Source organism: Cyanistes caeruleus, chromosome 2 (genome assembly GCF_971803275.1).
Source record: "Cyanistes caeruleus chromosome 2, bCyaCae1.hap1.1, whole genome shotgun sequence".
In the NCBI taxonomy this organism is placed as follows: Eukaryota; Metazoa; Chordata; class Aves; order Passeriformes; family Paridae; genus Cyanistes; species Cyanistes caeruleus.
In genome coordinates, this window is record NC_141702.1 from 45,291,033 (window position 1) to 45,313,409 (window position 22,377).

Genomic DNA, 22,377 nt, shown 5'->3' on the forward strand with positions numbered 1-22,377 from the left:
ATAGAAAAACAAAAACTGGCCTGTTCAAGGTATCCAGCCAAAGGAAGCATAGTTAGTAGCATTGGCTCTTTTTTTGGAGGGAGTTTATGGGGAAGCTTCAGATTCCAGTATTTCTCTGGTAACCTAACCAGATAAAAAGTAAGCACTTTCAAGATGTATGAAAAATTGCATGATTGAAGATTAAAATGCAGTTAGTGTATTCACCTCATAAACTTCTGAAGTTTTTCTTCACTTTCAAAAATATATACCTTGTCTTGGTATTTTGCTGCATACTCAATGTTGCCAGGCACCAAAGCTTCATATCTGAAGAGATGGAACAAGAATTACTCGTTCACAGAAAATGTAAAACATAATTGGTGTGGTGTAAATTCATGAGCTACTGGTAGCCTTCTGGTAATTTAGCAAGTGTAGCAACTACAAAGAAAAATTGCAATTGATCATCCAAGTTTCCATTACATGACTGACAGTTACAAGGTTCAAAATCTTAGAGTCTCTGCCTCAAAATCTGCTTGAGGAACTTTTATAGTGCTTCTTTAGAACTCCTCCATTTAAAATGCCAGTCATAGTTGTTCAGGAGATTAAAAAGAGATAACATAGAATTGGCTATTATGGTTCTCCTCTGATGAGAAATTCTTGCACACTGAGGAAATTTTTATGGTGGAGCTTTATGGATCTCTTACAAAAATCATAATAGCTAGTTTTGCATCTACTAGAGATTTATGAGATTTCTTTGAACCTTTGAAGGCTTATAATAGAATTCAAATTATATCTGTCCATCTTCATCATGAAAGACACCAAGCCAACACAGATTCTTGCAGAACCTGTAGCCATGTAAGTTTTAAAAAGTGATTTTATCTGATTTCTGAAGCCACAGGTGCAATACAGAGAATTTTAATCGCTTTTTCTGTCTAGACCCTGAACAGCATTAAAAAGTACTTTGAAAATATTTCCTTCTTAATGCATTAATATAGTCTGTAATTCAGATTATGAAAACTCTAGCAACATACCTCTGTTTTCCATCTAGGTAAGTGACTGGACAGTACCCTCGCATTTCAGCCCTTAGAGGGAATAAGGCCTTCACTTCTGCTGCAGTCAGTTTCTTCGGTAGCATGTATGGGGGTGGGAGAGGGTGAGATGCCAGTGATGATACATAAACATCTGGTCTGCTCAAGAATTTCTGTAGAAAAATAAATGTTTTTATCATGAAAGAAGCACTGTAGGACAGTTAGCCAAACTCCACAGGACTGGCTCACACAATTTAGATACCTTTTTTTTCTGCAATGCAAGTGTGTTGGCATTGCTGTTGCTCTTGAGTAATTTCTTTTCCAGCCTATTCTTAGTTGAAGTAGTCACTATCCACCCACCATCCATCACTATTTACTGTTATCATAAACCACTTTCTAACTCAGTCTCCCCACAACAGATAGAGAAAGGAGAAAGTTACTTTTTCAAACGAATGTTTGATTTGTGACAATTGTAAGACGAAATTTAGTTTAATGGTGTCTGTGCTGTATTTTGTCTGCCTAGACATTTGACAGCAGAAGTATGCAGAACAAAAGCTTGAATGCTAACAAAAGTGGCCTAATTCAAGTTGCATATTACCTATTTCTGTACAGAATCAAAGATTCTAAGCAACAATGTTCCCTCTTCCCATAATCTCCTCCTTTTTGACCCGCTTTTTGACACGTACTTCCAGTTCTTCCTGTGAAGCCATTTTGTAATAGCGCCCTTGAAATTCTGCAGTAAACTCCAATGAGGGGGTTACAGAGCAGTCAATCAGTTCACCTTTCTCTGCAAGGCTGACAGGACTATACTGTCCACACTCCCCCAGCTGATCCTGCAGTTCTTTGGGAGTGATACATAAATCAGCAATGCTGGCTGCTTTTCCTGTTAATGAAAGCAATTAATGATAATGTTTTATTTATGAGAGACATAGAAACATCAAACAATTCTACTCAGGAATGCTACAGTCTAGAAGATAATTCTTAATTTGAAAATGATATGAAATGATGAGAACTAAAACAGCAATTTGACAATAAAATGAAGTTGTAACTCATTTTACCAATTAATTCTAATAACATTTTTGTAGCATTTAAGAAATATAATTATTAATGATGTGGGATACTCTGTATGCTCAGCTTATTAGTCTGTTGTTCTTATTTATGATTTATTGTTTCACTTCTTTGTGTTAGTAAGGGACATTTCATATATTTTATTTCTTTACATTGCTGAAAAAGAGTACAAGGTGTGATGAAAGGCTCCCCTTTATTCATCCATATCTTGCAAATGCTACATTCTACCTGGAGGAAATATATTCAAAATCTTGAATAAAATGTCATCTCAAACCCAAATTACTTAAAAGTCATGTTTTTTCAAGCTTGATGTGTAAAAATTGAATGTATTTCAAGATTTTTGATTATGACTCCAATTTTTAAGATGGGTGCAGCCACAGAGCTGTAAAAGGTAAACCCAAAACGTGGATATAAGATAAGGAAGTATATTTGCCCTTCAGAGGAATTCTAATTAAATAGTACATACATTTCAAAAGACATATTTAATCTTGACCAGTGCTGACACACAAAGAGTCAAGTGGAAACTGTGCCATTTTAGAATAAAGTGGTCTTCTTCCCAAAGCACAGAAATTAACTCAGATGGCATATTTAAGCTTGTTTCTAGATTTCAAATTAACATCTTCCCTCTCCCTCCCTCTTCCTTCACTAACACTGAAGTGAAGCTTCAAGTTAGAGTTCACCTTGGGGTACTCTTTATCATTTACCACCCAGTGTTGCTAGGTCTGCCATGGACCAAGGAATCTGACTTCCTTCAGCAGATGTCTGTTACCCTGTTCTTTGGAGGATGGCCTCAGACTGCCCTGTAGTTGGCTTTGTCTTCACTCTTTTCAAGAGATCTCTTCAAGATCTCTGTAGATGAGATTGAAGAATTTAAGGCTATGTATGTGCCAAAGAATTAGCCTCATCCAAAGAAAGGTGAAGTTGTCATGCACAGAGTACATTGCAGATTTTTAAAGAAACAAATATTCTGGGAAACTTTGTTTTTCTTTTACCTTCTTTTCTTCTTTCCAGGTATATCTGGATTTGTTTAACAACCACCTGAACTTCCTGCTCAATGGTGTTCCAGACCTTCCATTTGCTATGATTGGCATCAATCACACACCAGTTCTGATGTTCTTTCATATAGTAAGTTCTAATATCATCAATGTGCTGTTTATAGCAGGAATTTTTAATAGCTAGAATCTGTGGGCTGTCATGTTCAGGATAGGGAAGTCTAAAGACAATGAAAAATAACATTGATTTAAATCTGAAGAATAGATAATTTCATTGAATTTCAGGTGTAATTTCTAGAGTTCACTCTAAGTTCTTTTTACAAAATTTTGCTTATTTGACACTGTAGAACATATTTGAGAGATACAAATTTCTTATTAAGAATACTACCAGCTACTTGTGAAAAGCAGTGTACTTATGATCAGAGAGTCCTGTTCAAAAATGAAGAACACAACTTTTTCTATTTATGTCCCAAATACAACTCAATAATTATTTTGCAAAGGATTTGGAATGTATCAGCACATATTACCTGACACACACTACAAATACACCATTAAATGGTACCCTAATATCGCACATTTGATTTGAACTTAAGCCTATGAAATATAATTAGTTTAGTATTTAAAATGAAGTTTAAAGTAAATACTTTCAAAAACACATCATTAATTTAATTTTCGCAATGCAAATCGTCTTTAGTCTTTTAGTAAACAATCTAACATTGTACTGATTACTTGATAAAAAGAAAGAGACAAAAAGAAAAGGACAAAATGAGAGGCATGCAACAACGCTCCAAGCTATCTGGAACTTCTTAGAAACATTTCCTCTAATGAGAAACAGGTTCTTACACAATTTAATTTTAAAGTGAATGTTCTGTTCTTTTTCATTCCCTGTCTGCTTATAAACTACTTACTGTTCTTCCTCAAAAACAACCAACAGCTCTTTAAGCAGAATATTTATCTTCTCAGAAAAACAAAGAAGGGAATGAACTGAATCAAAAGGCTTAGAACTCCTGAATTCTATACATTACTAAATATGCATTATTTCCATATTTTTAAAATAACTTGAATTAAGTTTTTAAAAAAGAGATTAGTAGCTGAAGTATCAATGTATTTTTTGATAATAATTGATGAAAAATGAATTTCAGCAGCAGAAAGAAGTGGTAACATTTCTGATGTACAGTTTCATTAAACCAGTTAAACTAAGCAGTGGGTGCACAGCATTGCACATTTGTAATCTCAGTCATGCAATTGAGGGATCTGGCCAGAGCATGCCCCAAACACCTTACATTGCTGTTTCTGGTCTATGGAAATCAAAGCATTAGAAAGGAGAGGGACTGGTTCCCATGTTTTTCATATGTGGAGTTCAGAGACAGCTGAGTTATGCTCCAGGTTAGATACAACTATCTGGCTATAGCACTGGGGCACATAAATAGAGATATTACAATATTGTGTAGAAAATAAAAAAACCCAAAACTATCAAGGAGTATCACTACCGGCTTTTGGTTTCCTTATCCAACAGTGCTCTTCTGAACACTTCCTTTGTATCCATATCTAATTCAAAGATTTTCACTGGAATTATCTTAGTTGATTCCAAGAGATTTACATGGTTTCTTGTTAGAGGATATCCATCAATTACAACTCTGCACACAAACAGAAACAGAAAAATAGTTTTCCTATGAAGTGAGTTTCCAATCAACCAGTTAGTCTATGTGTATTTCTAGTACATTTTCCATGGAGACAGAAGCCTACACCCATGCCATGAAGTTATCACTGCTCTCATGTCACCCTGAAAACTCAGCTTCTGAGCTTGCTGACATAGTTTTCTAAAGACTTTCCCAGGACAGTAACTGTAAACATAGATATGTGTACATTCTCTCAGTTACACGTCTTGTGATGGACATCTCTCATGGCCAGTGCAGTGGGAAAGTGTTATCCTGACCATCCAATCCCTGGCCGTGGTCAGAAACCTATAAATCCTGGGAGGAAAAATAAACTCTGCTTCTTCTTGCACCACACCTCGACCTGTGTCCGCGTGATCTATTGATCTTCAGCGGTAACACTCTCACTTGATAGGCACATTCTTCACTTCTAAGAATTTACAACCAAATTAAAAAAATCAAGCAGGTACAAGAAGAAATAGCAATGAGAAAAGGAAATGCACACAGGGCAAAAGGTAAGTGGATGGCTGTGACTTATAAAAATGGTATACTTTGAAATTCTGATACATCATTCATTCAGAAACATAATTTTAACTATGAGAAGTCTTCATGTGAATTGGGAGGAGCAGTTTTTAAAGTGGTAAGTAAAATGATTTACTACAGTATTTGAAGAGTTTTTAAAATCAAATTGAAGAATAAATGCTTTTCACATACTAGGCAATACTGGAACAAAATATACTGAAACAATATTCCAGGATTTAACATGAAAGAGAAGCTGAAAGAATTCTGATCACAAGCACAAATAATTTTCATAGATTATTGCAGAATTCCCTGTTTCTGTAACAATTCTCCTTTTTGGGGGAGAGGAGTTGAATGTCATGAAATACTGATGATAAAGCTTTTTAAGTCTGCCCAGTTTCAAAGGTGTTTCAGTGGTGAAGAAAGAGCCTAGGATCAGATATGAATGAGATGGAAAGACTCACTGGTTTCAGTTCCTCCTTAATAACTTCAGATGTTAAGAAAACCAGGGGAAAAAAACAAGTATTGAACCAACCTGCATGATCAAAGAGAATCAGGTGCGTCCAAGTTGGTTCTGGAGTTGGTGTAAGAGAGACCAAATGGTAGTTCTCAAAGGATAATAGAAGATACGGGCTTATTGACAGAAAAAAAAAGTAACTGTCATAAAGTATATTATTTGGATTTACTGGAATATAGTTACTTGAAAATAGCAGAAAATTATCTTCAGTCTCATTTCACAGAACCATTGTAAAAAATCTCCTTTTGTACAGATTATTTTCTTAATGCAGAAACCACTGATGTGTTTTAGTGAAATTGATTCCAGCGATACATGGGAATCCATGCCTATGTCTTGGAGAAACTCCCAATACCCCAAGAAGACTCTTACCCAGTGGCGTTATCCACGTGATTTAGCAGAGTCACATCTAGAGCCTGGATGGCCAATTCATCAGGTACAGTGAGTCCTTGGAGAAGGTGTGACTGTACCTTAAGTGCCAGCTCGCTCTCTGGCTGATTGTTTATCACAAACCGGATGGCATCTCCTAAGGACAGGCGCAGGAACCCATAAGCACTCGCAAGTCTCTGGGCAACTGCAAAATATTTTGATTTCAAGTCACAACTTTTAAGGTAAGCAGCGTCACAATCTGGCATATGCACAGGGCATGCTAACACTATTCAATTTAGCACAAACCTCAGCAGATACAGTCAATATTATTAGAGTGTGTTAGAAAATATGCCTCCATTGCTGCTCCTCTTACAGAACAGTCCATCACTTACACTTATCCAGGAAATGGGAAATATGGCAAAATTTCATCCTAAAAATGAGGTAATTTGAACCTGTCTCTTCGTTCTTATTCAGTTCCTAACATCCTATTCTAATCAGTAACTGGTTTAACATTAATTTCCTCCTCCTCCAGTAAAAGGCAGAAACATGTCAATTGACAGTCATGAAGGAGGAAGGGGAGGGGAGAAGGTTGGAACTCTTGGGGGTATTTTAATCGCAAAATTTGGGAACAGATTGGGGAGTGGGGAGTTTGGGGTCCTCATCCTTGGTCCTAGGCCTATTTCTCCATTTTACATTAGCTTATATTGACTGAAAAAAATAAGAAACAATTAGAAAATAATAACCAATTTATTATTTATTAATTTAAATTTATTTAGTATAACCAACAAATACAGGTGGTATAAGTAGTGTAAGTCCAGCTTTTCTAAGTGCAAGTCTAGCTCTCTAACATCTTAAGGACTTGGGATAAAATTGAAATGGACAATGCATAAGTATGAGACTGTCAAATGAGATACTAGAGAATGTAACTAAAAGAATCTGTGCCCAGCAAGAAAAGCAGGAAGACCAACAATAATGACCTTCAGTCATTATTTTTTTTTTTTTTAAATAGGTAACTGCTCATACCTGTAGTCTTTCCAGATTTTGGAAGTCCCACAATTGCAATCTTTACTGGCACAGATAGCTTAGGTTTTGGCTGACAAATATATTTGATGGGATTTGTCATAAATGTTTCTTTATTCTCTTTACTTGAAAAGAAATAAATATATTGTCGATGGATTACTGGAAAGACTGTGCTTCCTTGCCTTTCCTGTGGCTTGATCACATCTCCTTGGCTTAACTGTATAACATACAAAATGAGAATCAGTTAATTAGGTTTGACAAAGCCTCCTCTTCCTCCGTCCCAGAGAAGTGGCTTTATAGGCACATAGAGGAGTACCAACCGTATGAGACAAACCATCAAAGCATTCTGAAATTCACACATATGGACATAATATTCTGCTCAAATCTGAGAAACTTCTATACCTACACTTCTTGTTCAAAAAGACAAAATAAACATTGAAGACAGAAAGAATGCTTGCTATTTCCAGTAGGTGGTACTGTAACACTTTAGGTCTGTCAAGATAGTGTAGCCAGGAGAGATTAACATAATAGGTTTTTGAATTTTCAGAGAATAAAGAGAATCATTTTATTCCTCAGTGAATTAAACTCACCTACCTGCCTGCCAATAGAAAACACATGGAGAATATTGTATTCACCAGAAGTCATATACAAATGAAGAAGGCATAAAAAGATATCAATACTTACATTATGGTCAAGTGAAAAACCACAAGAAGATAAGCTGAAAAAGTTCTTGGAAAAATACATACACTGCTGATGAAATCTTTTCAAACACATCAGACAGCCCACTAAAATCTGCAGTGTTGATGGATCATTGACATTTAAGAGATGCAATTGGCAGAAACAGCCATTGAAGCAATGCCAGATTAATTCCTTGCACTACTTTTCTCTATGGAAAAACGTAGTCATGTCCCTGTTGCAGCCCTTCTTGGAAGAACTGTCTTAAAGTGTCAATAAAAGATGCTTTAAAACAAAATGTAGAAAAACATTATGTAGAAAAAATTGCCGAGACCAGATGACATTCACCTTGCTATTCTAAAGGGACTCAGAAGTGTAGTGCTGAATAATGTGTAACATTGACTTTCCTTCAACAAAAAAAGGTGGAGAAAATTACTATTTTATTTTTTTTTCCTCCAGCAGAGAACCTGGCAAAAATAGTCCAGTAAATCTGACTCTGTATTGAGCAAACTGAAATATATTAAGGAAAAAAACCCAGTACTTACATGCACACATTTGAAATAATGGGGAAGAGCCAACTCACCTTCTTGTCAAGGAAAACCATATCTCACAAATCTATTACTAATCTTTGAAGGCGTCAGTAAGGCTGGTGTGGTTATTACAGCTAGAGATGGGGCTGTTCTACTGTGTGGCATTGTCCTGCCAGACTCTTCTCATATCCTTAGGTTCCTACTCCTGCATCAAGTGATTTCAGGGTGCTTGCCCTCTATTAATGGGATTTCATGAGTCTGTTCTACTGCAGATCTGCTTCTATTCCTCACTCAGTTCATAATGTTTAATATCTGCTTTTCTAGTCAGTTGCATAACTACTTCCCCTCCCCCCCAAATTTAATCTCAAAGTAACTGGCACATACTCAATCTGCCTTTCTAACCCAAAACTTCCAGTCTGTAATCAATTTTATAATTTCTATTATTATCCTAAAATGCCTCAAAATGATCCTATTTCCCTTTCATTTTTATCAGCTTGCACATTTTCACTGTCAGCACACCACTCTTATTTTATCCAATAGCTTACTATGACTTCTTTCTTCAAACTGAATTGTACTTTTTGGTTGGTAAAAAATACTGTATGGCGCGAAGGAATCAAGTGGAGAAATGGAATACAAAAATGTAGTGAAATCTGATAGAACAAAGTGCAAGGACCAGGGTGTAGAGACTAATTGCAATTAAACACATAAAGTGTGGTTCAGTAGTTGGAAATGGCATAAGTGAAGACATATCTACTTCTGTTAGTAGATGTACCAGTATGCACCTAGATTATTAGATGCCGATTGATGCAGCCATAAAAAAGAGTGAAGATTCTGATCCTAAGGTTAAAGAGAGACAAATTTTTCATCTGGAACAGGTGAAGACCCAACATAATGCTATACAAAAGAGAATAAAATTGTTTGATTAACTGGCATAGTAAAATGAAGGCCAATTCAGAGCCTTCATGCTTTCTGAATGTTCACTGGACCTTTTTTCAATTAATCTTTCTTTTTAATTTTTATTTACTCACAATCCAATCTGCTTTTATTTCTAGCATTAAACCAAAAGAATTACCTGTAAATATTTCATTTCCTGCCTTGGGGATAGTGATGAGTACTTTCTGACCTCAACTTTCCAAATCTCTAGTAAAATACCATAGAAATAAATTTGTTGCTCTTCAAACATTTTAAATTTTGACAAGAAAGAATCAATGAATCAATGAATCAAGTACATCTAACATTTTTTGCCACTATTAAAGGTAGTAGCCTTTAGTAGTGGCAAAGTACTAGTAGTAGCCACTACTAGGTTTGGGGGGCAGTTGTGTGTGTGGCTTCTTACAAATTTATATCCCAAATCCTTTCAGTTTTTTCGCACTACTATTGGAAGGTTTTAAGGCCTTCTCTGTTGTCCTGTGTTTTGTGTATCATTTAGAGTGAGGCATTTCTTTTTGATTCAATTCCGTGTTTAATCATGTCACCAATCACAGCATAACAAATTTTACTAAATGCCTCTCAACCTTAAATTACCTGCCACACTGAAAAGACGAACATCTTTTATTATTAATGCTTGCTGTATTTTGTGTATATTCAGTGGTGTAATTTAGATTCAGCAATGTAGTTTTCATTAAATATTTCTGGTATTAGTTGCTACTGTCTGATAACATCCTGTTAATGTGAAATACATTTTTGAAAAGCGTCAACTCTTGAAAACATTCTTCAGACATTTAAGAACATTACCTTGATTGGATCCCACTGGCCAAAAGAACTTAATAATTTATATGAGAAAACTAGCATCTTCTCTGCAAGTGACAAACTTATTGGGTAACATTTCTCAAAAATGCTCTTGCGGTTTTCCACTAGAGAATTCAGCTTGCTGAATATTTGGTAGCACACGACGCGAGGTATCCGTCCTCCATTGATCTCAACTGGTGGTATTAATAGCTTTTCAAGTTCTTCCTGGTTATGAAAATATAATGAAGTATTAGAATCATAAATGCAAATATTAATTCTTTTTAATAAAGATTGATGGCAGGATTTTCTGTGAACTATCAAGGTTCTTCTAAGCATTTTATCAGTCAACATAAATAAGCGAAGTTTGATGGGAATTGGTCTTCCTTGCCCACTGAAGTTTAAACTTCCACATTAGATGTCACGCTGCTACAATATTGTATTATTATCTGGTTTTGTAAACCTTCTCTCTGCTCAGTGGATAGAGCTTCTTCTAAATCATGATTGGTTCCTTTCTGAAGTGAGGTAATTAGTAGATAATGAACAAATGTAACCAATCTAGCTACTGCCTTAGATGTGGCCTTAGCATTGCAGATATCTGGTGTTAGATGAGGTTACCTCACCATAGGCAATTGCACCGATTTCAAGAAAATTATGTCACTAGTGTGGGAATGGTGCCAGCATCTTAACCAATATTAGATTTGGATTTTTTTTCTTTACATTTGGTTTCATCACCAACAACTAGGAACTGTGTTAAAAAATAGAGCTGCCTAGCAGGAATTTTGCCTCCAAAATTATTTTGAAATATTGTTCATACATTCACAACTCTCTAGGTCGGTAGCCTGTGTCAACTGACCTGTCAAAAACATAATGACACCAAGACTGGATAGGTCTACCCAAAAGCTCTATATTTTTTTTCTGTCCTATATTAGTCATATAAATTATATATTCTTTAAAGTCTATACCTTCTCAGTACAGTCTTCATCTTGTTCACATACTTAGATCATGAGTACAGCAGCATGATTATTTAGGCATTATAATTTTTAAATGTGAAAAATAAATATGGAAATCCTTCTTCATGTGATCATACAATTTAACAAAATAAGCAGTGGTATCAGTACCTTCACACTTTGTAATATTTCTATTTCTGATTCAAACTTCTCTACAATTTCATTTTGCATGCGCTCAACAGCATCTTCTTCACTTTCTTCTTCTTCTTCTGGTTCCTCCTCTTCTTCTTCTTCCAAAAACTCTTTTGCAAGTATAGCTTCAATATCTTCATCATCCTCCTCCTCCTCAGTAGCTTCATCATTATCCTTATTTTCTAAAGCCTATAAAGACAAAATATTTTATTGTTTCATGTCTATGATACAGATATTTTGGAGGAACATATGGTATTCTTGTCCCTTTTTAAATTAAAAAAAGCCCTTAGTTCAACAAAACCTCATTCTGGGATTGCCTTTATGACATGCAAAAATTTAGTAAATTCTAGAATCTTATTTCAGAAGAAAATACAGCAGTATTGCATTGCACATAAAGTGAAGCACCAGTTCCAAGAGTACTTAAAAAACCTGAAGAGCTACACTGCAGCTTTGATAAGAGGAGTGTTTTTTCATGCATGGTATTGTAGTTTGACAGGACTTTGTTATAAAAAAGGGTGTTTGATGAAAGTGTAGCTGACAGAATATCATGAGCAGTCAAGTAGTACATGAATGCATTTATAAATATATTATGTAATTGACTTTGAGCAGAAATCCTGGTACAGTCCTACTCTGGATTAACCATGGATTTGACAGTGTACTTAAAGGCACATGCCTAATTTCAATTAGTGGGGCTACCTCTTATGCATACAAATTAGATACATTAAACACATTCATACATATTTTCCTGAATTGAAGCACTTATGGAGAATTATTTTGAAATTGTTTTTAGTCTTCATGAATCCATAGTTTCTAAAGCAATTCAAACAGAATATAAAATTATTCTTGAAAGTCGAAGTTTCTCTCAGTCTATCATAATTTTACATTGTCCTGACGTCTGTGACTAAAAGTTCTAGAAATTTCCATTGTATGAATGCAAACACTTCTATTTAAAAACTCTTATTAGGCTGTTTTCTTACCTCCTGCTTCTTTTTTTGTCGCTCTGCTAAAAGTTCTTCCCTTCTTTTGGCAATCTTCTCATTATGTTAGTAAAAAGAAGATGTAAAAAGACTGATGTTAGTTCCTAATAAAAGCTCCCCTCTGAAAATTGGTAATGTAACCTATAATTAGCACTGTTCTTTCCACCTTAAAATTCTGTTCCAGAGTTAAATGTTCTGTTCTAATTTTAAAAAATACTACCTAGAGCTTGAAGTATTGCAGACCAGATATACCTCTCTACTAGGAAAACATGTAAGTATATTTTAGAAAAACTAATTTGGCAATTTCTGAGATTGAAATTAAAGGAGAAGAAAACAAAAAAAGACTGATTCTTATCACACTGAGAATACAGTAATAGGTTTATTGGTAAACTACAGAGTTTCTAAATTCATAGGTGGTTTCTGCTATTTGGCAAAGGGATGACTGAGTATGGTAGTAAAAGTGTGGTGTTCCCTTTGACTGTTAGGGATATTAAAGGTATTGTATGAGTCTTGTCCCAAATTCTGTTGTCCTAACTTCCTGTGTGTTAGCTGCTCTGTAGTAATTATGCTCAGACCTTTTCTGATATTACACGTGAAGTACTTTATCTCACTTTTATAAAAAGTGAAGAACCTTGAATATATTATGTGCCAATTTTAAATGTCTGCATGGAGGCTTCAGGTTACCTCAACTAATTTGTAACCTGTTCAAGAATAGGCACAGCTTCATTTGCATGGGACACAAGAGCAGCTGCAATAGCACTGAGAATGTGGCTTAGAGCTGCTGCATTCCTGTGCAGAGTATCAGAGCTGGGAACACAGACACACTCCCTTTATTTACCTATATATAGGTAGTGAAGTCAGCCTATGGGAGATGCTGATCAACTCAACAGCACATGCTCAGGGAATCCGGGATGCAACAATATTACAGCACATGAACTGCATTTATTTGAATTTTTTATCACCATATTCACTCCCTCCATCAACTTGCCTTTTTTCCAGGACTGCCATTTATCTGGCAGCACAGCTACTTTTCTTGGGCTGCGAGATGCCCAAACTCCTGCATGCATTAATTGCATAGAAGAGGAAAGGAGCCCTAAATTCTTTTTTATTTCTATGGTAAGCCTAAGAATGCTGTGGATGTACAGGACTGTGTCTCCTGGCTCCAATATCTGTTACTCTGTGCGCTCTTCACAGCTTTGGGAGTTTCAGAATCTGTGTTCAGACCTCTCCTGCAGAAACAAAAAAAACCAAAACAAACAACAAAAAAATGTAGCAGTGAAAACTTACCTTTTTTTTTAATTTTAGTTCCTTCAGCTTTTTTTTATATTCCTTTTTTTTACGCCGTCTGTCTTTCCATTTCTCCAGACGCGGAGGAAGAAGACGGCGAAGAATGTCACCTTCTTCTACTTGAATATAAACTGCAACATCAGGACAGAGTCCTTGTTCTGACAAATATCTGGCTTCATCTGAAGTACGAGGGAAGCCATCCAGTATAAAACCTGTTGACCTAATTGGAAAATAAGATATTTATCATTACACAGTGTAGTTTAAAGTGCAACACAATGAACATGTAATTATTTTGGAAACAACCCCCACACCCTCCCATATTAAATGAATATTTTATGAGTAAAATTTAAAAAATACTTTCAGCTAGTATCTTTTGGCAATATAAAACTGGTATTTCCCTGTGTATTTCAATGAGTGTACTTACAAATTAATTTCTTCTGAGATTTTAATGTGCAATGCTTAAATATTTAAAAGAACTTAGAAATCCAAAACCAATTGTGGCCTCAGACTTGCTTGTGTGATTCGAAATACAATACTTAGGCACTGGTCTCAAATAATAGAAGGTGCCCCAAACACTTTTCTGGCAACAACTCTCAAAGAAAGCTTTTGCCTGAAAATACATGTTTCTTCTGTAGTATAGGATGAGAAATTTGCTACTCAGCATGACTTATATTTCTCTTCCTGCAGATGTTAAAAATAAGTCAGTTATACCTGGAAAGCTCTATGGATTATTGGAGCTCTTACAATTTCGAGGTAGACGAGTAGTTATGTAAGGATTAATGTTGTCTTGATAAGAAGCTAATACTTATATCTATTACTTTAGACTTTAATAGGATACATTTGTAAAATTGCAGAAAACCAAAGAAGCTAGAAGAAATGGAAATGGAGGGAAGAACAGGTAGCCCTGGCTGCTGTGGGGAAGAAGAGTACAACATAGTATAGTTTAGTAGTGTAATGTATTGTCTTGTGATATAATACAATATAATATAATAGAATATAATATTACAACATTATGCATAATTCTGGGTAATTTTTTGTCTTGGTGCATTCTTTTTTTCCTAGAACTGATCTCCTTTTTTTTACATTGTGTAGAGAACCATTGTCCCCTATCTGTAGTCAGGACAGAAATTATATAAAAATATAAAAGGTTTGTTTTCATAACTATCCTGTAAGCCCATGAAAACTACCCAGCTATTTAGGACATTTAATCCAATTCAGGTGTGCCAAGTACTTTTGTCCAATCCTGTGTGCAGCATATGAAACATGATATTCCTGTAAAAATATCAATTCAAATAGTACAACAAAACCAAGACTGACAGATAGGTCATTACTCATAAAAAGTACAAGAGCATTGAAATAATCTCTGAGATACTTATTTACAATTTTGGGCACAATGGATGATATACTTCCTAAAATTAATTAAAGAAAGAGAGAATCTAATTACAGATACCGGAATGGCTCTTTCTTCCACCAGTCAGGAACGACCTTATCAAGGACTTCTGGAGGTAGTTCCTTATTATCCATTAGATTTGCTTTGATTGCCTTTTCCTCATCAGTTAATTCCACTTCCTTTATGTAAAGAAAATCCACCAAAAATGAAAAAAAACCCAAAAAACCAAAATCAACCAACCAACTAACCAACCAAAACCAGAAAGAAGTATCTACTTGACACAATTATTGGTTTTGGCTGAGTAGGGTACTGTCTTCATTTGACTTAAACCAGCAGAAACAAAGTCATTTGCCAGATTACATCATATTATATTATACATTTTAGGAAATTCTGAAATTAGGGTAATTGCTGCTGTATGAGTGCTAATGAAAACTAAAATCAAGCACAACTGTTAAGTACTTAATTGTAAATATGCTCAATTCAGAGAAATAGAAACTGAAATTACTTTCTTATCTTTCTCCAAAAAAGTTTCTCCTATTGCCAACAAGCAATTTTCCACTTGGAGCAATACATATTCCCATGCTGGAAGACTATCTGCACTAGATCAGAATGTTTTTTCTCTTTTTGAAAGCTACTATTATATTTGGAGGGAATCCAAAAAAATATGTTAAAGAAGGATATGTAACGTTATTGGTTATAGGCCAAAGAACAGATACCAGACAGATAGCATTGTTCTATGCAACAATAGTAGTATTAATGACTAGTCAAATGCAGAGTATTAAAATACCAAATAAAACTTCTAACTTATTGTGGAATATTGTTGATTTTTTTTCCAGAATATGTAACTCTCTGAGATTTCTCATGGAATGGATTCCTGACACAGACTGAGGTAAAAAATAAGGAAAAGATGATACACATTGCTGGTTCTGGATTAGTTTACATAATTCATGTATCAAAACATGTGTCAGAATCTAAACATGTCTGATATCAAAAGGCCATATCTGAATAAGAAATCCTATGCCTGACATCTATTCTGATAATGTTGCCAAAAGAACTTGAGCACATGCTGGACGTCACAGGTATAGTCTCGCGTGTATAAATTATATTTTCTCTAGTGCCTGAAATGGTATATATATTAAAAGCTGTTTGTATGACAGAAGATGTCTAAGTAGACAAAGTGGTAGCCAGATTTGCAGCACAGAGGCATCTTGAAAGAAATGTGTGAAGTGGGAGAAAATGGTGAAACACATATAAAAATGTATCACTGACATTACCACTACTAAATAGAGGTAGGAATGGCATTTGTATCTGATAAAAGAAAAGAAGCAGGAGATGTATACTCCAGGTAGAAAAAAGAGAACACCCCAGAGAGCAGTGAGGTTGCCCCCCAGACCTGTCAATGATGTAGCACTAAAACAACCAGGATGATATCTTTTTGCTGAACTTCCCATATTTCTATTTGCATTTAGTAGTCTAGCTTCGAACATTATAGCTCACTTAAGCTTTGATAGATACACTTCTACTGTCTTGTGCCAAAGTGAAACAGAATGATACAATGGAATTTAATGAAATTTTGGAGAGGTGGTGGGTCAGTGAAAAATAGGATAGTCAGACAGTCCAGTGGTAGCCATATTCAGAGAAATGCCTGGGAAGTCTACAGCCTTGGAAATTACCCTCTCCAGTTTTGTGCTTGGACCAATGAATGGGTTTCTAAACTGAACTGCAATTATATGAACCGTGCTTAGGTCATGCCATCAGATGAAGCACTTTACAAGAAGTATGAGAAAAAAAATACTAAGTAGAAAATTGTTTCCCAGCAGATATAAATATGTCAAGGAAAAAATACAAACAGAAATGCCTTGGTGTAAGACATGTATTGATGCCAAAGAAATAAAATTGAGTCAGAGCCAGCCATAACCATCAGTGCCAGGAACACTTGCCATATTTTTGGTAGTGATGACCAAATTGTAAACTGACTTCTCAAAAGAACCTCCTCTTTCATTTTGATGAAAACCTGGATTTTTGTTCTGACATGCATGATTTTGATCTGTACTCCATCTGTGTTGAAGCATTTGTTTCCAATATTACCTGCTTTTGTATTATTTCATCAGAACCTTCCAGTTATCAGGGACCTCCTGCACCACTTCTCAAGACAGTAGAGTGACCTTGAGTGCACCTTTGGCAGCTCTATCAGCACCTGCAAGTGCACCCCATTGACCTATATACATTCAGTTAACATAAATGATCCCAAAATTTGATCATATTCTCTTTTTGAGTAGCCTCGTTTTTTTCCCAGGCTTTCCAATTAGACACAGATCCCTCTAGGCCACAGATTAGACTGTACTTGCAAAGATCATGTTTCAGTGTCAGACTCATATTTTCTTTTACTGCTGTTGTACAGCAGAAATTCTTCTTGCAACCCTTCAGATCCCTCACTAGTTTCCACTTCCATTGAGGGCTCATCTTCCTAATGCTGTGCCTGAGTGTGTCTGTGTATGCCTCCTGCCTCTCCTGCATGCTTCCTTAAATCCTGTAGTAGGAAGTGTTTGAAGATCGTTGATGACTAGTAACTTAACGGAACGTGGCAGAGATCAGGAGAGCACATTAAAGAAAGACTATTAAAATGTGATGCAGAAACACATTTCTTCCTGAATCTCTAAGTGTTGGATAAATCCTTATTTCTGAGAGACAGATTCTCAGTTTTTTACTACACATTTCTGAAAGATTCATATGCTGTGTACCTGTGTTGAGACTTCTCCACATAACAAATGGTTTTTATCATATCCATTTCTATCTAAAGAATTCATTTGCATTAAAACTTTGTGGATTTTTTTTCTCTCAACAAATCACTGTCTAACAAAAGCAAATACTCTCCCTAATGAACATTTATGTAAAAGTTTCTTCTTCAGAGAAATTGCATCCTGTAACAGATAGGGTTTAGAATGTGTATTTATAAGGATTTTAAGCCAGTAGTCAATCTGATTAAAAAAAAGAACTATTTTGTGAAAATTATAATTCATTAATGATTCTACCAGTATCATGAACATACAGCTATTTGAAACAGCTAAGCTACAAGGCATATTTGAGAGTTGTTTTGTTTTTCTGGTTTGAAACTGCTGCCAATAGGTAAAGAAACACTAAAATCCAGGTTAAGAAACCCATTGCATTAAAAAAACACTAGCTTATTAATGCTGAATATTTCTGATTTTTTATGAGGGATGATCAGACCAAAGGGTTGGTAAAGGCGTTATGTCCTCTTGCTCCAACAGAGTGCAAAGAGCACAGCTGGGGAACATTTTTAAAGTCCTGTGCAATTGGAACACACACACTTGACTGAATCTGCATATTATAAACACTTAAAGGAAACCATGCCTTCCCATTACTGTTCTGACCTTGACTTTTTTTTCCCTGAGTTGGTCTTTCATTGGACATTTATCTCTACTATTTAGAAAAAAAATGTATATAAATCCTGCAAATGTTTTGAAGAATATTTGTGATATTTACAAGAAAATGTTGTTAAGAACTATTATTTCCAAATTTCATCAAATATTTAACATAATTCTACAATTTTTAACATCTTATAGGAAATTCCTATTAATGCATTAAAAATTATTATTACCTGTTTGCTTTTTTCTTTTTCAGTTTTAGTCATGGTCTGAGAGAAGTCTTCCAGTTCCTCTGGTATTTTATTGTCATCTTCATGATCTTCATCAAAAGAAGGCCCAACTTTCCTTTTAGTTTTGGGTAAAATTAATTCCTGTAGATATTCTTCAAACTGAATATGGAAAATGCCTAATTTGTCTGCTATCTGTCGTGCACAAGTAGTTTTACCTGCTCCATGAATCCCAAGTAAACACACCCGTAAAGGAGGAGCCTATAGGAAAAAATGGAATATTCTGTAACATTTTAGAGTGTAGAGTGCACCCACCCCCTACTGTTTTTCACTTCAAAAATATCATTATAAAAATTCCATCAAAAACAGTCATATAATTTTGTATTTCAAATTTTCCAGACTTTCTATTGCCGTTGTAACTGAACTACCTGCTGTCTGGAAACACCAATCAAATATACTACCCAACTATCAGCAGGTAAAAATGAAACTTCATTAGACAATTCTGGTAAATTTTCCATTATTTTACCCTTTTTCAAGTTACAAAAAACCCACAAAACCCCCAATGTGTCATTTCTTATACACATTTTGAGATTATTGTAAGCCTTTATAATCTTCCTCTCTTTTCTGCTGTACTTGCATCATTAATTCAATGTGTTAATTTAAATTTACATTATAAAATCACTAGGGAAGCCATGCATTTTATTTGCTTCAAGGACTTGCCTAATATATTGTTACCTGGGGAAAAAATATCAGCAATAATAAACAAATCCAAATGAGAATGGAAAATAGTTATTTTAATCTGCTATTCTCTACCTCAAATAATTTTTAAGATTCTCACTTGTAGTGGTTCATTGTGAGCCACATACTCCTCAGGGTTCTTCAAAAATTTGTCTCTGTACTCAGAAGTTGAAAAGTAATAAATCTTTTCTTTATATTTAGCTGCATATTCCTGGAGTCCAGGGTAGAGGACAAAGTTCTCTTTCAGACTAACTGGACAAAAGTGTTTTGAGTCTCCCATGTGCCTTTTCTTTTGCTTAATTGTTTCTTCATCCTGAAAACATGAAAATTTTAAAGAACTCTCAGAAATCAGGAGTTTACTTAGATTGAGTAGATCAGATAAAATAACACCAAATATATTAACTGAGGATTGAATGAGGATGGTATTCTCAAAATAGTTTGTATGCTGCAGTCTATGAAAATACACACTTTTTAGATTCTGAGTCAGAAAACAAACTGCCCAAGAGAATTACTGAGAAAAGAATTAAATTCAAAGTATTATGAATATCACAATTAGCCACAGAGGACCAAAATTAGGGTAGAAGTATCTATGATAAAATCTTTTCCTACTTTCAGTCTTTCAGTGTTCAATCTTTTCAGTGTTCCTGAAACTGGTTTTCTGTTTAAATACAGAAAATACAATGAGAGCTGGTGTTATGAAATCAGATTACTTACCCAGTAAAGTTAATTTCTAAAAAATCATATTCAATACTACTCCTGCTCTAGTACAGTCTATGGATATCCTGTACTGTTAAATTTGGGGATGAGAATCTTCCAATATAGATTGAAAATAGAAAGGCAAAGCTAGACCTGTAATTTCATTAAAGTAGGTGTGTGAAAATTATCAATAGCTGAAATGGAACAGGACTCTGTATCTTCTGATGTTTACGTATGGCTCATGGAATCATTTTTAGCTGACAGAAATCACAGTTCACATTTGTTTCTTTAATAAAACCCCTCCTTGCCATCTGGCAAAACTAGTCATTCTCTCTATCAGCATGGGGGTGTTTGAGCTTCTTGCTGTAGTAAAACTACTCAGCCACAACACAGAAATGTGGTCAAAGTGTTCTTGAAGCCAATGCTAATATTTATTCTGCAAAAAGGCTTCAACTGGATCAAACAAAATCAGGATCAAGAAAAATCTGACTTCTCTGAGGTTATGTTCAAACTGAAAATAAAGGAGTCATAATAAAAAGCATAAATAGATAAAACTGGCATGCTTACTTCTTCCTCTTCTTCCTCTTCTTCCCCTTCCCCTTCGTCTTCTTCTTCCTCTTCTTCACCTTCCTCTTCCTCATTTTCCCCTTCAGCAGCCAGATCTTGTGCTTCCTCCTCTAAGTCTTCATCAGATAATTCCCAGCCATAATAATTAAAAGGTTCTGAAAAAGTTAGGGGCTTTTTTTTTTCTGTTTCAATAGTTATCCTTTGGCTATACCAGAATATATTCTTCATCCATAAAAGTAAGCACATGCATGGAAGAAAATAATGCCAATTGTATCTTGCATTTCTCCTACTCACAGAACAAAATGTTCTCCCCAGATGTGGAAATTAGCCTCCTCCAAAAATGGAAATTCTACAGGTTGTTTTTAGTTGAAGTAAATTGGTATTTTCAATGGGAACCTGTATTACAGAAGTGTTATACAAACACATGCAGATAGTACAATTACTGTTTGCAACAGGTTTTTTTCCTGTTACTTGTTGGGAAGAAGCATCACTCAAATTTTAGTTTATTATAGAGCCAGCACAACAGATGGTTAATAAAACAGATTGGTTAATAAAACATTTGATTTGTAGTGATAATAGAAAAAATGTAGCATTATTTATCCAGGGCTCAAAATTCTACAAGACCACTCAAATGAAGAAATGTAATTTGCCAAAGGAATACTAACTTTTAAAAAAGTCATGTAAAATTCAGTTTTGTAAAATACAATCTGTGCAAATGGTTAGATTATCACACATGCTGAAAGTCTCACTAATCAAATGAATACTGTACATTAGTGAACCTTCACTATCTGTTCATTTCTCAAACCAGTATCCTGGCATGCACAGATAGAACAATTGTGAAAATGTGCTTTCAGAATGTTTAGGGAGCTGTTATGTACCTATTTGCATAGCCATATTATATATATATATACATTTCAAATGTATATATTTTCCTGACTCTTAGATGTCTGAAAGACTGCTATTGTGCTTTTCAGCTGATCCAGAGAACACAGTATGACCCTCTTCATATTAGCAATGTCAAACTGGGTGTAACCTACTCCCTAATATGCTCATCACATGACCTATCCAAAATCCCTCTTGATAGTTTACGTGCCAGTCACATAAACAGTATTACTTACTTTCCATAACCAGCACGGTTTGATTAAGCAGACTTTCTGGTGTTTGCTCAGCAATCTCTAAAACAACAACTTGAATTTCAGATGACTTCTTGATTACTGATTCCACTTTTTCCCAATCATTCATGAAAAGGTCAATCTTCATTTTAATTGTTTCCATTTCTTCTGCATCTGGAAAATCATCCTCTGCAAACTCAGGCTGCATGATTTCTGAAAATCAAATCATGTAAAATAGGCAATGCTCCTCTAAAATGTTTTACATTTAAAATCTGTCATTATGCTTTAAGACTACTATTATATTGCTCAAATATGGTGGCATACTTTTTAATGTTCTTCCTCCCCATAATTATGAATTATTATATTAGTAGTTTACAAAGACACTGTAAACTCCCAGTTTAATTATGTTGATACTCCATGCACTGAGGCTCCTCCAGGAAAATAAATGAGGTCAAATTGCTGAACTATATTTGCATATGGTTATTTAAATCAGCACTCAAAATAAATATGAGTATTTCTGCAAAGAAATATAATACAGAATACATGAATCTAAAAATTATGATTTAATGATGAACAGCTTTTGACAGACCCTCCATGTAGTCATGCCTCATGCCAGTATAGGAAAAATTTGAATGAACAAATGAAAATAAAGTAAAAAAGTCTTATCATGACTTCCCTCTGTAAATACTGCAACTGGAAAACTCTCACAGGAAATTCTGGCTTTAATGAAGCCATGTCTGCATACATCACTTATTTAGTAATTAAGAGAGATCACTTTAATCTC

The 22,377-nt window shown here is 35.0% G+C and overlaps 1 protein-coding gene across 7 annotated transcripts in view; it reads right to left on the reverse strand.

Annotated features, from left to right (window-relative positions):
- AK9 (adenylate kinase 9) overlaps nucleotides 1-22,377 on the reverse strand; it is a 77,981-nt gene that overhangs the window by 20,739 nt on the left and 34,865 nt on the right. For all 7 annotated transcript variants that reach the window (XM_086876781.1, XM_086876782.1, XM_023923924.2 and 4 more), the window contains exons 18-34: nucleotides 21,600-21,806; nucleotides 20,482-20,636; nucleotides 19,319-19,531; nucleotides 18,487-18,741; nucleotides 14,928-15,046; nucleotides 13,478-13,697; nucleotides 12,191-12,244; nucleotides 11,193-11,402; nucleotides 10,081-10,299; nucleotides 7,145-7,358; nucleotides 6,125-6,326; nucleotides 4,555-4,701; nucleotides 3,065-3,285; nucleotides 1,691-1,887; nucleotides 1,008-1,177; nucleotides 205-303; nucleotides 21-123 (exon numbers count right to left, since the gene is read on the reverse strand). In XM_086876781.1, coding sequence (XP_086732907.1) covers nucleotides 21-123; nucleotides 205-303; nucleotides 1,008-1,177; nucleotides 1,691-1,887; nucleotides 3,065-3,285; nucleotides 4,555-4,701; nucleotides 6,125-6,326; nucleotides 7,145-7,358; nucleotides 10,081-10,299; nucleotides 11,193-11,402; nucleotides 12,191-12,244; nucleotides 13,478-13,697; nucleotides 14,928-15,046; nucleotides 18,487-18,741; nucleotides 19,319-19,531; nucleotides 20,482-20,636; nucleotides 21,600-21,806 — 3,005 coding nt within the window. The remainder of the gene's footprint in view (nucleotides 1-20; nucleotides 124-204; nucleotides 304-1,007; nucleotides 1,178-1,690; nucleotides 1,888-3,064; nucleotides 3,286-4,554; nucleotides 4,702-6,124; nucleotides 6,327-7,144; nucleotides 7,359-10,080; nucleotides 10,300-11,192; nucleotides 11,403-12,190; nucleotides 12,245-13,477; nucleotides 13,698-14,927; nucleotides 15,047-18,486; nucleotides 18,742-19,318; nucleotides 19,532-20,481; nucleotides 20,637-21,599; nucleotides 21,807-22,377) is intronic.